The following is a 15800-nucleotide window of genomic DNA, read 5'->3' as shown; positions in this document are numbered from 1 at the left end:
TGTGACATACTAAAATTATAAACATGTGGTATATAAAAGTTTCAAACATTTATTTTAATGTTCAAATCACAATCCAAAAGGCCAACGATCACCTTGTGTAACGACCCACTTAATAAAGGCTATTTGGAATCTCCAAAAAGTCGCATTATAGACAACTCCTTTACTATCTGAAATAAGATAAAGATAAGATAAGAGAAATTGACTTAGCTTCCAAATATTGAAAAACCAACAATAAATTTAGCAAAATTCAAAGTTTTGCGTAAATGTGGTATGATACAACCAGCAATGTCTAATATCTCTAGTATGACATTCTACCATCACCTTCTGTAATGATTTCACAGAAACTTCCACCAGAGGGTATCATTGGTAACACATGCTCTTGATGAGGAACAATTACATCCAATAAATATGGTCCAGGCGTTTCCAACATCACAGCAATGGCATCCCTAAGATGTGCTTTATCTGTAACACGGGCTGCAGGAATGTTGCACGATTCAGCCATCTTCAAGAAATCTGGGAAGACCTCACATTCTTGAGATGGATCACCAAGGTATGTGTGTGCTCTGTTTGCCTTATAAAACCGATCTTCCCATTGGACAACCATACCCAGGTGTTGATTGTTCAATATCATAATCTTTACTGGCAAATTTTCTACTCTAATTGTAGCCAATTCTTGAACATTCATCATAAAGCTACCATCCCCATCAATATCAACCACAGTCACTCCAGGATTTCCAACAGCTGCTCCCACTGCTGCAGGCAAACCAAAGCCCATAGCACCAAGACCTCCTGAGGTCAGCCACTGGCGGGGCCGGTCATATTTAAACCACTGAGCAGACCACATCTGATGTTGACCCACTCCAGTGGTGATAATGGCATTGCCATGTGTGAGTTCATAAAGCAATTGAATGGCATGTTGAGGAGGAATTCCCTCTTCAAAATTCTGGTAAGTCAGAGGCCATTTTGTCTTCTGCTCTTCCAGTTCCTCTATCCAAGCACAGAAATCTGGTCTGTCTTCCTTCTTTTTCATTAAATAGTTTAGCCCTTGCAGTGCAAGTTGCACATCTGCACACACAGAAACATGTGGTTGCTTGTTCTTTCCAATCTCTGCAGTATCTATGTCAATGTGAACAATTTTTGCGCGGCTTGCAAATGACTCCAATTTACCAGTCACCCTATCATCAAAGCGAACACCAAAAGCAAGCAACAGATCAGCTTTATCCACTGCATAATTTGCATAAACAGTCCCATGCATGCCAAGCATCCCTAAGCATTTCTCATGAGAAGATGGAAAAGATCCCAAGCCCATTAAAGTACTGGCCACTGGAATGCATGTATTATCTACAAATTCTCTGAGTTCCAGACTAGCATTGAGGCAACCCCCACCAACATATAGGACAGGTTTCTTAGAGTTAAACACCAAGCGCAGGATCTGCTCTAACTGAGAAATCTGTGGGGCCTTTGGGAGTCTATTAATATAGGTATTAAGTTTTATTGCCTTGTTCCAGTCTGGAACAGTTACCTGCTGCTGAACATCCTTTGGGATATCAACTAAAACAGGTCCCGGCCTCCCAGATGCTGCAAGATAAAATGCCTCTCTGATGACTCGGGGGATATCATTAACATCCATGATCAAGTAATTGTGTTTCGTGATAGATTTAGTCACCTCCACAATTGGAGTTTCTTGAAAGGCGTCTGTGCCTATCATTCTCCGAGGCACCTGACCAGTAATAGCAACCAAAGGAATGCTGTCAAGTAATGCATCTGCAATACCACTTACCAGGTTGGTGGCACCAGGACCAGAAGTTGCAATGCAAACACCAACCTTTCCAGTAGACCTGGCATACCCCTCTGCTGCAAATACTTCTCCTTGCTCATGACGACAAAGGACATTTTTGATGAACTTGGATCGAGTAAGTGCCTGGTGAATTTCCATAGATGCACCTCCAGGGTAGGCAAAGACATCTTCAACACCCTCCCGCTCTAAAACCTCTACAATGACGTCTGCACCCTTTCTTGGCTCATTATCTGCATAACGTGAAGTGAATAAGCTTGGAAGAATATTAAGAGATGTTTGTGATGGAACCTTCAATTCCACTGCAGATTCACTCCATTCTTGTAATGTGCTCTCAACAATTGGAAACATAGTTTTATCAGCCTGAAGCCAGAGTTCCCTTTTTGCACGATAGTCTCCCTCACGACTAACCATTACTGGCACCAAAACGTTTTGAAAGGATTGGGTGTTCTTTGCTGGCACGCAATGAGGTCCCAGAAATGTTGGACTTAATTTCAAACTAGCCATTTCCATGGCCAGATATGCCAAAAGACTTGAGGCCTTGCTTCAGAACTCAACTCTGAAAATCTTCTTGCTGACCTGCTTTGAGATTTCCTTATATCAGATATAAAGATGAATAAGGTTTCTGATTGGTGAACTTGTTAGAAATTATTAAGAGAAACAACGGTAGAATACAGCCCACACAAAATTATTTTGAATTTTTTTTTTCTTTACAAGTGAATTAGGGTCAAATTTAGGTTATGCGGTGCAAAATCACCACAGATTGTCAATCTGATGTGAACATGAAGGATGACGACTTTGATTGTGAAGTTCTTTCAGTAGCAAAAGATAGCGAGCCTCTGATAATGCAATGGACAGTTTCTGTAGCTTTTGCCCATGTGCTATATTTTATAACGTTGAGTCTCAGCAAATATTTTTGTGTTCTTGTTAAGAAAAGTTTATAAACTTTGTTTTGCTACAGGCTTTCATTCACAGTTCTGCTGGAAGAGTCTGTAAGAAGGTAATTACAGACTTACCAAGGCTGTTAAAGGAATACGACCATGAAATTGTATATATTTATTATGTTAAAGGAATACGACCATGAAATTGTATATATTTATTATGTATCTGTTTCTAGTCACTTTTAGTCTTTTTTTGATTTTATATAGTACCTTACATTAGTGGTTACTAGTTTTGAGATATTGTCCTATTGCAACATCTACAATTTCTAATTTTCAATATTTTATATAATAAAAGTTACAAATTTTCTTTAGGGAAATATGTATAAATTTTTCTATTAATATTTAAATTATTTTATGTCAATTCAATTTTAAAAAATGATGAATTACAAATCTTTTTAAAAATTTTCCAATTAAAATGTTTTTTTTATATATATATTTCTTTCTTTTATATCTATATATATATGATATTGAAATATTTTATTTATGATTCTTATTTTACACTTTAAGATGTCAATACATAAAACAAATAGAAAACAAATATCCATAAAACACTCCACTTGTATATAAATAATTATTTTTGTTACATATTTAAAATATATTGTTTCTATATTAATATTTAAATGTGAAATCAATTCCATATAAAAAAATGAATTAATTACCAATTCCTCAAAAGCCTTAATTATATATATATATATATATATATATATATATATATCTTATTTTTTTCGATATCTAGCGGAATCAGCAACGCCAACGGCGGTGGTATCGTACTCACATTACATGGGGTCAAATCCCACCGGCTACCACTATAACCACTAGGAGGAACTGCCCAGCCTGCAAGAACGACCCTCAAGTTAAGACAAGACTTGAACCTGTGAGTTGCATAGTGGCACGAAGGACTTACTAGACCGTCCGCTGAGCACGAGACCAAAGCCCTGCACGCTAATTATATTTAAATTATAATTAACAATATAATTTAGTATCTAATAAGTAAATATTATTTAGCAATGTAAATAGTATTAATTATACCAAAGTATAATGTAGAATTTGTTGGCAAATATAAAAGAGATGTGTAAATAACATTGTGTAAGAAGACCCCTTATAATTATGAGCATGAGGTCGTGGTTAATAGATTACCCAACTCTGGTTGCATGGTTACAAGAATGGGGTAAGTGGGGTAAGTGCTTTTATGTTTTTTTATGATTACAAGAATGGGCAAGTGTTTTCTATTTTTTTTTGTTTTCTCATGCAAAAGATTAAGTGCAAAGATTGGCATAGTCCTCTTTTATTATTATTATTATTATTATTATTATGTATGGGTGTTCCACACTATAGCATCATTCCTTTTATGCATGGGCTCTTGTAAGGATTTATGTAATAACTTGAAATTAGGAAATTTTAACTCTGATTGCTAGCACCTTACTCCTGAAAAGTTGGAGGTATAGTGATGTGATGAACTCTTAATTTTACAGTTTTATACATATGGAAATCACCACTCACTGAGCCAACTCTAAAGGTCTAAGTAATGAATTCAATTGGACTCATACACAATACTTAGGTGTTGGTATAAACTCTTGGGAACTACCATCTCTTTATTTGGTCTCTCTTTTATGCCTATATAAGATTGCAGACTCTAATACAAGCTTAAACATATTCACATTCCATGTTAAATTAGGAAACTTAATCCATTTTTCTAGGCCAACCAATCCAATAAAAGCAATTCTCCCACTTGTAGACTTAGCTATTGGCTATCATATAAAGCAATATAGAATGAACGTAATCTGTTGTGCCTTCAATACAACATATGCTACAAACCAGAAATGTTGAGGGTGTTGAGCCATATAGAGACACTTAAATACAAGCATCTTCATGTTGAATGATGGAGGTGGAGGTGGAGGGGCAAGTGGAGGTGTGTGAGGCTTAGTTGGAGGTGGAGGTGTAGGTGTGTGAGGCATACGTCGAGGTGGAGCTGGAATGGATGGATGTGGTATCCCTGTGATACCATGACTCAGTCTCTAGCGCACCTCCTCATGTCTTCAAAATACTGCTTTCATAGTCACTATCAAACAATCCCAAAAACACACTATACCAAGCACTTGAGTCTAGGTTCCTTCTAAACGTTCTTCCACTGCACGTAGTCCCAAACAACAATTCAAAGGAATAACCCGCTTCTCACACAATAACATTTTAATCGAGGTCTTCAAGCATTTCAAGTACTTACCTCTTGGCCCCTTGCAAAACCTTGGCTCAGCTTCACTATAAGTGGTGGACATATCGATGACGAACTTGGTAATGAATCTTCCCATAATTCTATCGATCCAATAATCAACAACCCACGTGATTTTGTTTTTCGAAGCTTCTAAGCACTTCACTAGTTCTCAGGTCCACACAATAGGGTCGTAAATATTCTAGGTATCCTCACTATCTGCTAATTTAGACAACCACTCATGTAATTCGCATGGAAAAGAGAAGAAGAATATATCATGCTTATCTATGAATAGGTATCTAGTCAACCACTCTTCCTTTGACATGCACAAATTCCTATTTTCCTAGGCTAGAAACGCATGCAGTTTCCGATCTATCCACTTTTCAATATCTTTTTTAGTGGGAAACCACTTATCACACATCCCTCAAAATAGATCACGCTCAGAGAAACATAACCATTTGTTTGCTTAAGGGGTGCTCACCGAGGTTCAGAATTAGCTGCTCCAACAAACAAAACCCTAAATTGCTCGCCTTTTCTGTAACAAAACACATAGCGAAGGCTGTAGTCTCACCCGAAGTAGTATTGGGGGATGACAGAACTAGGTTTTTGCATCAACAAGTCAGTGTGATGGGCTTATTCTGGTCTTGGCGAGCCCTAACCCTTAAAATATAAATAATTGCAATAACTCGCACAAACATAATCTAACCCTTCGCGAAGAGCTTTCAACATTCATAACATCAATTAAATGAGATGATCTACTACTTTCGCACATCAATTAAACATTCATTCATATAAATTAAGCTAAGAGAAAAAAAATATAGAAACTACATAAGTAAATACACATGCACAAATACAGAATTATAGCTTCAAAAACAATCTTTATTGATATAATATTTCTCTTACAGACTCTTCTTCCATGTGCTCTCACATGTAGGGGTCCACACACTCAGCGTGTGGACTTACCAAGGTCTCTGTGCACTCAACAACATGAGCCTTCCTCTTCGCCTAAGTACAGGAAACAAACTTCCATGCCTTAGCTTACTTGCCCATACAATGATCTTCTATTCAATTTTTATTTCTAGGCTCGCTATGACTCCTCTATATATAACCTTCTCTTTTCCAATACCATGGTCCGTGGACCATGGGCGGGTCACAAAACTCCCTATCTTCTAAAAAATTAGGGGACTAAAACCCCTTTTGACTCCTATGACCTTCATGCTCTGCTCCCTCAAAACGCGGAGACTTTACACGTATACAAAAATTAATTACAAAATTTTACCCCACGGGACCCTGTCCCAACACAGAGGAATGTATGCACTCCTTAAAAGTTAAGAATATGAAAGGAATGATCCTAAAGATAGACCACTCCAAAGCATATGATAGGACGAGTTGTTGTATTACCTTTGTTTCGTACAACACTCTCATCAATGCCTCTGCAACATTTTTTCCACTCAAAACGTGGCCTGAGGGAGGGATACCCCTTTCGCCTCTACTATTCCTCTTTGTCATGAAGGGACTCAGTTGATTGATATATGGAGAAAGGAATGAGGGGAGGTTCAAAGGTGTGAAAATTATTGCAAATATCACCTTGACTCATTTACTCTTTGTAGATGATGTCATCATATTTAGGAATGGGGCTATTAGTGATACCATTTTACTCAACCTTAATCTCAAAATAGTCTATAACATTACAGGGATGGCTAGTAATCATGAAAAATCCACCTTATCTGCTATAGGATGCACACAGTATGAACTAATCTATGCAAAATAGAGATTTCCATATATCCATTTGGTTTTTGAAGATGGTCTCAAGTATTTGGGATATTGACTCAAAGCTAATAATTATAAAATTGTGGAATTGATGTCATTAGTAGCCAAGATTGAGAGCATTAATATATGGAATCGATGTTGGTTATCTACGGTGGGTCGACTAGTTCGCATCAAATATGTGTTGGAGGCCATCCCTTTCTAATCGATGTCTTTATCATGGACCCCAAAGGGAATTGTTCAAAGAATACAACATATTTGTTCTATATTTCTTATGAGGAGGAGTAATGAAGGAATATTTTTTTCCTCGGTAGGTTGGGATCTCATTGCCATTCCCAAAAAATGGGGATGGTGGGGGATGATGAACCTTACCTATTTCCAAAGCACTTGGAGCCAAAATGGGATGGAAACTGATCAATTCAAACAATTTATGGTCAGAGGTGATCACAAGGATATCCATTAATCCACATCATATTGAGGACTCGATCAAAATTCCCAATTATCTATGATTTGGCGAGCTATCTTAAATTCATTTGAATATATTAGAGCACATTTGGCACGAAGAGTAGGATATGGTTATAAGGTTAATACTGGCGTGGATGCCTGATCGAGATGTGCTAATGTGCACATCCTTCCCTATGTATTATTCAATTCCTAGAGGTATTTGGTATAAGGAATTTAGATCAAATTGCAAACCCGAAAAAATCATCTATATTTGGTGAAAAATGGAAATATGCACAAGAACTTCAAATATGGGTCGAATGGCATCAAGTTTGGGATATCTACACAAACACTCTCTTAGAGGCCAATGGAAGAATACAAGAGGGGGATGACAAATTAATTTAGGCTCTCTCTCCTCATGGAATATACACTCCAAAAGATGGCTACTCCTTCAATTTTGTTGATCATGAACTTGCGTTGTTGTCGCCCGCTTTGGAAATTAAAAGGCCCAACAAAAGAAAAGCTTTTATGTGGTGTTTGCTACGTAATAAATCTCTCACGAGAGACAATCTACAACTAAGATCTTTTTAGGGACCAACATGGTGCATATTATGCAAGAATAATGTAGAATCAATCATTTGTTCCTACATAGTTCCCCAACAATCCAAATTTAAACTCACCTATATTAATTGGCGATCAATATTAGGTGGTTGCATCTACATCATTCTACACAACATTTAGAGGGACCTCCTTTTTTGCTTATTCTTCGGATTGTTAAGATTATGAAGTTGTATATATTTATTATGTATCTTTCTTGAGTCAATTTTTGGAGTAGAATTATGAAGTTGTACATATTTATTATGTATGGCCTAGAGTCAATTTTTGGATTTTTTGGACTTTATACAGTACTAGCATTAGTAGCCACTAGTTTTGAGATATGCTCCTATTGCACCATCTACAAGTAGAAAACAAATATCAATAAAGCTCTCCATATATATAAATAATTATTTTTGTTATATATAATTTGTGATTAATATTTAAAATATATTATTTTTTATATTAATATTTAAATGTGAAATCAACTCTATATTAAAAAAAATAAAAATGAATGAATTACCCATTCTTAAAAAGAAACTTACTAATAAAATAAGAATTCTTACCTCATATAACAACCAATCGCTATGGCGCATGACGTGCATGATGTAATGGCTGGGGCGGATGGTTTTCACACCCCCCAGTGAGGTTCGAATCCTGCGGAGTATGTTGTAAAAAGAGTATGTTGTAAAAAGTGTATTGAGATGGGTCCTACCGAAGCTTACAAAAAAAAACAGCCAATCGCTATGATCCATGCAACAGCTACGCCATCAGGTAAAATCTATTTATTTATATTATCATTTTTCCGTTTAAATTTTTTTATCAGCATTTGGATTTCTTATATCAAAGTCTTATATTCTTTATAATATGATTCGAAGAGGTCCATCGAAATATTTTAGCTGATTTCCATCCAAATATTTTAGCTGGTTTTGGGCAGATTCGATGCCACATTTGTCTTATGGTCCAAAACTTTGATGATACTCTCAAAATTTTATATTTTCAATTGACTTTGTAAGTTCAATTGACTTTGTAAGTTTGACCCAAAAAAATCGATCTTTTAATATGACATAAATTGAAAAAAAAAGTATTATGCGTTTAAATTGATAACATAAATTGATATTAAAAAAGAATGTGTTTAATTTTATATAGAGTTTGATTTGAGTTATAGTTAAATTATTATAATAAATATAGTTTGGGAAAATTTTAATGAATTTAGAAAATATAAAATATAAAATTTTAAATGTTGAGATTTTTTAATTAAATTTAAAAGATACTTGCTAACAAATAAGAAATGGATAGGAAAAGGGTTCTATTAGTATTTTTACAAGCTATTTATTAATCATCAGCCATAGGTGGTTGCATCTACTTTATTCTACCCAACACATAGATAGATTTTTTTATTTTTTTTGCTTATTCTGTTTATTATTAAAAGTATGAAATTGTACATTTTTATTATCTAGTCACCTTTTAGGCTTTATACTGTACCTTTCATTACTCGCCACTAGTTTTGAGATAGCTTGTAATTTTCAATATTTTATATAATGAAAGTTACAAATTTTCCTTAGGAAAATATATATAATTTTTTCTATTAATATTTAAAATGTTTTATGTCAACTCAATTTTTAAAAATGTTGAATTACAAATCTTCCTCAAAATTTTCCAATTAAAATGTTTATATATATATATATATGCCCATAGGGCTTTGGATTAACAGTGAATGGGTGCATTGTTAAGGCACTCCTTGTGATAGGTCACTCATTCAAATCCCCCGTGGGTGCTTGCCTACCAAAAAAAAATATTGAAATACCATGGGGCTTTGGATTGACATTGAATGGGTGCATTGTTAAGGCACTCCTTGTGATAGGTCACTGGTTCAAATCCCTCATGGGTGCTTAACTAGCAAAAATAAAAATTAAAAAAAAATAGCCCATGGGGCTTTGGATTGATGGTGAATGGGTGCACTGTTAAGGAACTCCTTGTGATAGGTCGTTGGTTCAAATCCCCCGTGGGTGCTTACCTACCAAAAATATAAAATAAATAAAGTCCGCCTTGGGTAGCTCAAGTGGGCGGAATGAAGTCTCACCCAACCGGAGATCTTGGGTTCGAATCTTGTACTACCCTCCCCGCGTTGTAGAGTGAATAATGGACATGTAAAATTGAATATGAGAGAGTCCTACCAAACTTAACAAAAGTCTGCATGGGGTAGCTCAAGTGGAAACGGCCGTGGAATGAAGTCTCACCGAATCGGAGATATTGGGTTCAATTCTTGTGCTACCTCCCCTAGAAATGGGGTGAATAACGGACATGTAAAAACTCAAAAATGAGAGGGTCCTACCTAAGCTTACAAAAAAAAATGAAGTCTCACCCAACCGGAGATCTTGGGTTCAAATCTTGTACTACCCTCCCCACGTTGCGGGGTGAATAATGGACATGTAAAATCGAAAATGAGAGAATCCTGCTAAACTTAACAAAAGTCTCCATGGGGTAGCTCAAGTGGCAATGGCCATGGAATGAAGTCTCACAGAACCAAAGATCTTGGGTTCAATTCTTGTGCTACCTCCCCCAGAAATGGGGTGAATAACGGACATGTAAAAACTCGAAAATGAGAGGGTCCTACCTAAGCTTACAAAAAAATTCTGCATGGGGTAGCTCAAGTGGTAGTGGTCGTGGAAATGAAGTCTCACCAAACCAGAAGTGTTGGGTTCAAATCTTGGGCTACCCTTCCTCCATAGCGAGGTGTGTAATGGACATGAAAATTGGATAGTCCTACCAAGCTTACAAAAACAAAAATATGTGATTAATATTTAAAATAGATTATTTTTTATATTAATATTTGAATGTGAAATCCTTCATTCTTTTAAGCAAATTTGATTTATCATGAGTGCAGGAGCAATGGCAACTTAGGGTTTTGACAAACTCTGCAACGGTAGACCTGCTCTGACCACTACATCCCTGCTACAGCTCCACTGCAAGCACTGGCACCAACATCAAGCGCTGAATAGAGTACTTGGAATGGAGTACCTTCCAAGGGGAAATCCAAGCCTTCCCCCCATAGATCTAAGAGAACCTGTGACTCAGTAAATAAATGCTGAAACAACAGTTTTGGAACAGACGAACATTCATACACAACAGGAAAATTAGACCAATCAAGGCAAACAAAAAAATACACAGGAAGAAGTGAAAACGAATGAGCACACACAGGTGGCTAATGCAGGAATTGATGAGGTTCCTAAAGCAACCTCGACAACATGTAAACCTCTTGCAGTAGTAATACCAAAGATCAAGCTACTCAGTTAAAGAATCAACACTCAAATCTAATACATGAAGGATCATGCATTAATAGGGAAATTTATTGGCTTCTCGCCCACAAAGAAAGCCTTGCAGGGATGGATTGCAGCTAAATGGAAACCCAAAGGGCATATCACCCTGCAGCTGGGACCAAAAGGTTTCTTCACGGTGGTTTTTAACTGCATCGAAGACAGGGATAGATTCATAGATGGGGGAACTTATTTCTTCAATGCTTCTGGTATTTACTTGAGAGAATGGATTGAGAGATTCAACCCGGACAAAGAGGATCTAAGTTGGGCACCAGTATGGATTTGCCTCTACTCCCTCCCGCTGGAATACTAGGATGAAGACTCCCTGAAAGACATCGGAAATGGTTTGGGGGAGTTCATAAAAACTGCGGAAGAGACAAAACTTAGAAGATACACATCCTATGCTGACATTTGTGTCTACATGCATCTAAGCAACGCTCTTCCGGATATGGTAAGTTTATATCATGATGATCTTGAGTGAGTATAAACAATAGATTATGAACATGTTCCATTCAGATGTAGAAAATGTCATGCCCATGGCCATCTCTTTTGCGATTGCCCGCTAAATTTGAAGCCCACAACCTCTACCTCCTCAGAGAAACCTGATTTTGAAGGTTTCGCCAAGGTAAACTATCGAAAAAAGAATAAAAAAAAAATATGCATCTCAACCCAAAACTCCTCCAGTCAATCCATCAATGCCCTCCACCAGCAACAACTTTGACATTCTAGCCCATCTTGCATCAACAGACCCTGAATCCCCCTTTCCCTCAACTAAATCTCTCAATTTATCCTCTAAGTTCATTCCCACAGGCCCAGGGCATACTCAAAAACCCCCGCATACCAATGAGTCCAACACTTCCCCTCTTAGCAAGACTCCAATCTGGAAACCTCATGGCATGGATATTGACATCCTTCAACAAATACCCATTGCTTCAACGAACCTCTTAACGGAAAATGATGGAACCAATCATATGGAGGAAGAACCTGAAAGTATAGACCTAGGGGATCTGGATATTTTTTGCCTAGACCAAGCTTGCAAGAAAAAGGAATTTGACAAAATCCTAGAAAGACAACTGGAAAGCTTGGAAGTCATTCTTTCTAGAGCACATCAGCAAAGATCTCTAGGAATTCAACCAGGAAGTCACTGGGATGGGAAAAGTATTCCCAAAGACACTAAAAAAAGAGGGAGAAAGATAGACCTACAAAGAAGCATCCGCATTGGCGAAATGCTGGTGGAATCAGGAAGATATTCAAAGCTTACAAAGTACTACAGTCCCCTCTCTAATAGTGAACTATGAAGCTCACATCTTGGAATATAAGAGGGCTAAACAGCCCTGGGAAATATAGAATGATAAAAAATTTGATACAACAGGAGAAACCTCAAATTTTCTTCATGCAAGAAACAAAATGCAACAGTATCACACTGGGCCAAACTATTTCTAAAGCCTAGCCAAGCAATCAAACAATAGCAGTGGATGCTTTAGGAGCCTCAGGAGGATTAGCAATAGCATGGGATGAACGAGCCATCATGCTCACAAACATCCACGCAAGTCATCATTTCATTCAAGCCACCTTCCATATACTAGGGACAAATGTACATGGTCACCTCACCAATGTATACTTCCCCCAGGACGCAGCAAATAAGTTAGCAATATTGAATACACTAACATTGCTCAACTCCACCAGAACACATCCATTGTGGATAGCAAGAGGTGACTTCAATATGATTACCAAATTAGAAGAAAAAAGAGGAGGCAGAAACAAACTGGACAGTGACAGTACCCATCTAAAGAATTTCATACAAAGCAACTGGCTTATTGACATCCCATTCAATAATGGCATTCACACCTGGAACAACAGAAGAACCGGAACCCAGCAAATCTTCTCCCGACTTGACAAATTTCTACTTTCAAACAATGCCATACATCTTGGAGGAAATTTATTAGCCTCGATCTTACCTCTTGGCTGATGAGATCCCTGGCCCATTTTGCTTCAATGGAAAAGGCCTGGGAACATCATTCGAAGACCCTTCCGCTTTGAAACCTTTTGGCTGACGCATCTTGACTTCAGCAATCTGGTCCAATCAGCATGGAAAAGCTTCAGTCCTCCAGAAGGATAAAAAATGTTTCAATTCCAAAAAAAACTCAAATATCTCAAAAAGAACATAAAGCAATGGAATCAACTAACCTTTGGAAATATCTTTCAGGCTCAGAAAGTTTTAGCTCAGGAAATGTGAAGCATCCAGCAAACAATGAATACAGAAGGAAGAACGGAATCCATCTTAGAGCAGGAAAAACACCTTCAGAATCAGATAGCAGAAAGAGAAAAGCAGGAGGAGATTCTTTGGAGACAAAAATCTAGAGTCAGATGGCTTAGGGAGGGAGAGCGGAACACAAAATTTTTTCACCGCACCACCATACAGAGAAGGATGCACAACAATATCGCTCATATTCAGAATCAGCAAGGAGAGCGATTGGAAACCCATGAGGATATTGAACAAGAGTTGCTTACTCATTTCAAAAAAGTGCATCATGAACCACCATTCGACCGACAGCTAGCTATAGAGAATATTATTCAAAACATCCCAAGAATTATAACAGAAGAACATAATCAACTACTCCTTAGTCTGATCTCCCTACAGGAAGTCAAATCGGCAATGCGACAGCTCAAGGAAGGAAAAGCACCTGGTCCAGATGGCTTCACCTCCAACTTCTTCCATTACTTCTGGGATCTCATTAAAGAGGAGGTTTGGCAGGTAGTTGAGGAATCTTGCACTCTTCGATGGATGCTTCCCGCTCTGAATGCAACCCTCATTGCTCTTATACCTAAAGAAGCACAATCTCTCTCACCAGACAAATTCAGGCCTATCACTCTCTGTAATGTAATTTACAAAATCATATCTAAAGTCATAGCCTCTCGCCTAAAGCCTTTATTACCTATGCTAATCTCGCCAGAACAATCGGGATATGTGGAAGGAAGGAAAATCACAAATGGCATCATTCTCACCCATGAGATCATACACTCCTTGAAACATCTCAAAAAAGTAGGTATGCTCCTAAAAATTGACCTTTCAAAAGCTTTTGATAAGTTAAGTTGGACTTTCATCCAAAAGATGCTGATAGCTTTTGGCTTTTCTCCTCCTTGGATTAGATGGGTCATGAGTCTGATAACCTCTTCTATGTTCTCCATTCTCGTCAATGGCATACCACCAACCCCTTTCATCCCTCCAGAGGCATACTTCAAGGGGATCCTCTTTCTCCCTTTATTTTTGTCTTGATGGCGGAAGGGCTAGGAAGAAGTATAAAAAATGCTCTACATTTACAGCAACTCAAAGGAATTTCATTCCCCAATACCCCTGCTTTCACCTATCAACAATTTGTGGATGATAATATGCTATTTGGATATCCCTTGGTTCAAGAAGCCCTCAGATTCAAATCCCTTCTGAATGAGTTCTCTGAAGCCTCTGGAGCCAACATTAATGATTTCAAATCCCAAATCTTTTTCTTTCATACCCCCCCCATCACTCAATATTCTATACCTCGTATTCTTGGATTCACAGTCGCCTATCTCCCTTCCAAATATCTGGGTGCCCCAATGATTGACTCTACCTTAAAGCATTCCTCATGGAAACTACTCCTAGAAAAATTTGAAACTCGACTTTCCTCCTGGACCTTCAGAGCACTCAACATGGCTAGTCACCTAGTTTTAATCAAAGCCATCCTACAATCTATGCCTCTTTATATTTTCTCTGTTTTGGCAGCACCAAAATGGGTGATCAAGAAAATAAAAAATTCGCAGCGGAATTTTTTATGGGGTTCCTCGGGACAGAATAGAAAATGGGCACTGGTCAAATGGTCAAATGTATGCCTTCCAAAATTATCAGGGATCACTGGACTCAGAGATCCTCAACATAGCAATGTAGTCATGGGCGCAAAATTATGGTGGAAATGGATCTCAACTCTGCACACACCCCAGACAATCCTCTAGACTGCCAAATATGCAAACAACTGCCCAACAGATGAGTTAATTAGACTCACAGAAGTGGAAAAAGGATCTTTAATCTGGAATGCGGCCAGCCAGCACAAAGCTATAATCCAACAGCACAGCTTTTGGGAAATAAGGGATGGCAATAATGCACGCTTCTGGGGTGATTCTTGGCAACAAAGACCAAAACTAAGTGACCTGATCAGACCTTATCAAGCACCGGAATGGGAAGCGCATCAGATGGATACAGTCAGCCAACATTGGAAGCCCACCCTCATTCAGGACTATAGACAATGGAAAAGCTCAGCACATATTCTTAGGCAAGGAAATGAATTGACACATAAGGATTTGGATACAGAGCTGAATAACAAGAAAATCTGCTTCTCTGACAAAAAGGATAAAATAAGATGGGGCTATAATGCCAGAGGTACCTTTACTACTCAGGAGGCATACAAACTCATCATTGGAAACCAAACAATCAAGGATCCTCTATGGGAAAAAGTCTGGTCACCCAATATTTGGCCCAAGGTTTCCACTTTTCTATGGCTGATATGCAAAAAAAAAATACTCACATGGGATAATTTAAGGAAAAGGAGTTTCCAGGGACCCTCCATATGTCCCAACTGTAAACAATAGGAAGAAACCATTCAACACCTCATGCACAATTGTGACTTGGCAAACAAACTCTGGGAAAAAGTTATCTTCAGATGCCAAAAAGAAGGAAGAGATAAAGAAGATATTACCAACACCATACG

General features: G+C 37.7%; 1 protein-coding gene across 1 annotated transcript; it reads right to left on the bottom strand.

The window, feature by feature from the left end:
- Nucleotides 1–249: 249 nt before the first annotated feature.
- On the bottom strand, nucleotides 250–2394 carry LOC149227571 (acetolactate synthase 2, chloroplastic-like). Its single transcript, XM_089377818.1, has one exon. It carries the CDS (start codon nucleotides 2306–2308, stop codon nucleotides 299–301), a length of 2010 nt encoding a protein of 669 aa, XP_089233944.1. The 5' UTR covers nucleotides 2309–2394; the 3' UTR covers nucleotides 250–298.
- Nucleotides 2395–15800: the final 13406 nt, after the last annotated feature.

The sequence above is a fragment of the Pinus tabuliformis genome, chromosome J (assembly GCF_031772625.1).
Source record: "Pinus tabuliformis cultivar Carrire ecotype Pingquan chromosome J, CPIR1, whole genome shotgun sequence".
NCBI lineage: Eukaryota > Viridiplantae > Streptophyta > Pinopsida > Pinales > Pinaceae > Pinus > Pinus tabuliformis.
The sequence above is the reverse complement of the archived record's forward strand: the minus strand, read 5'-3'. Positions and strand labels throughout refer to the sequence as shown.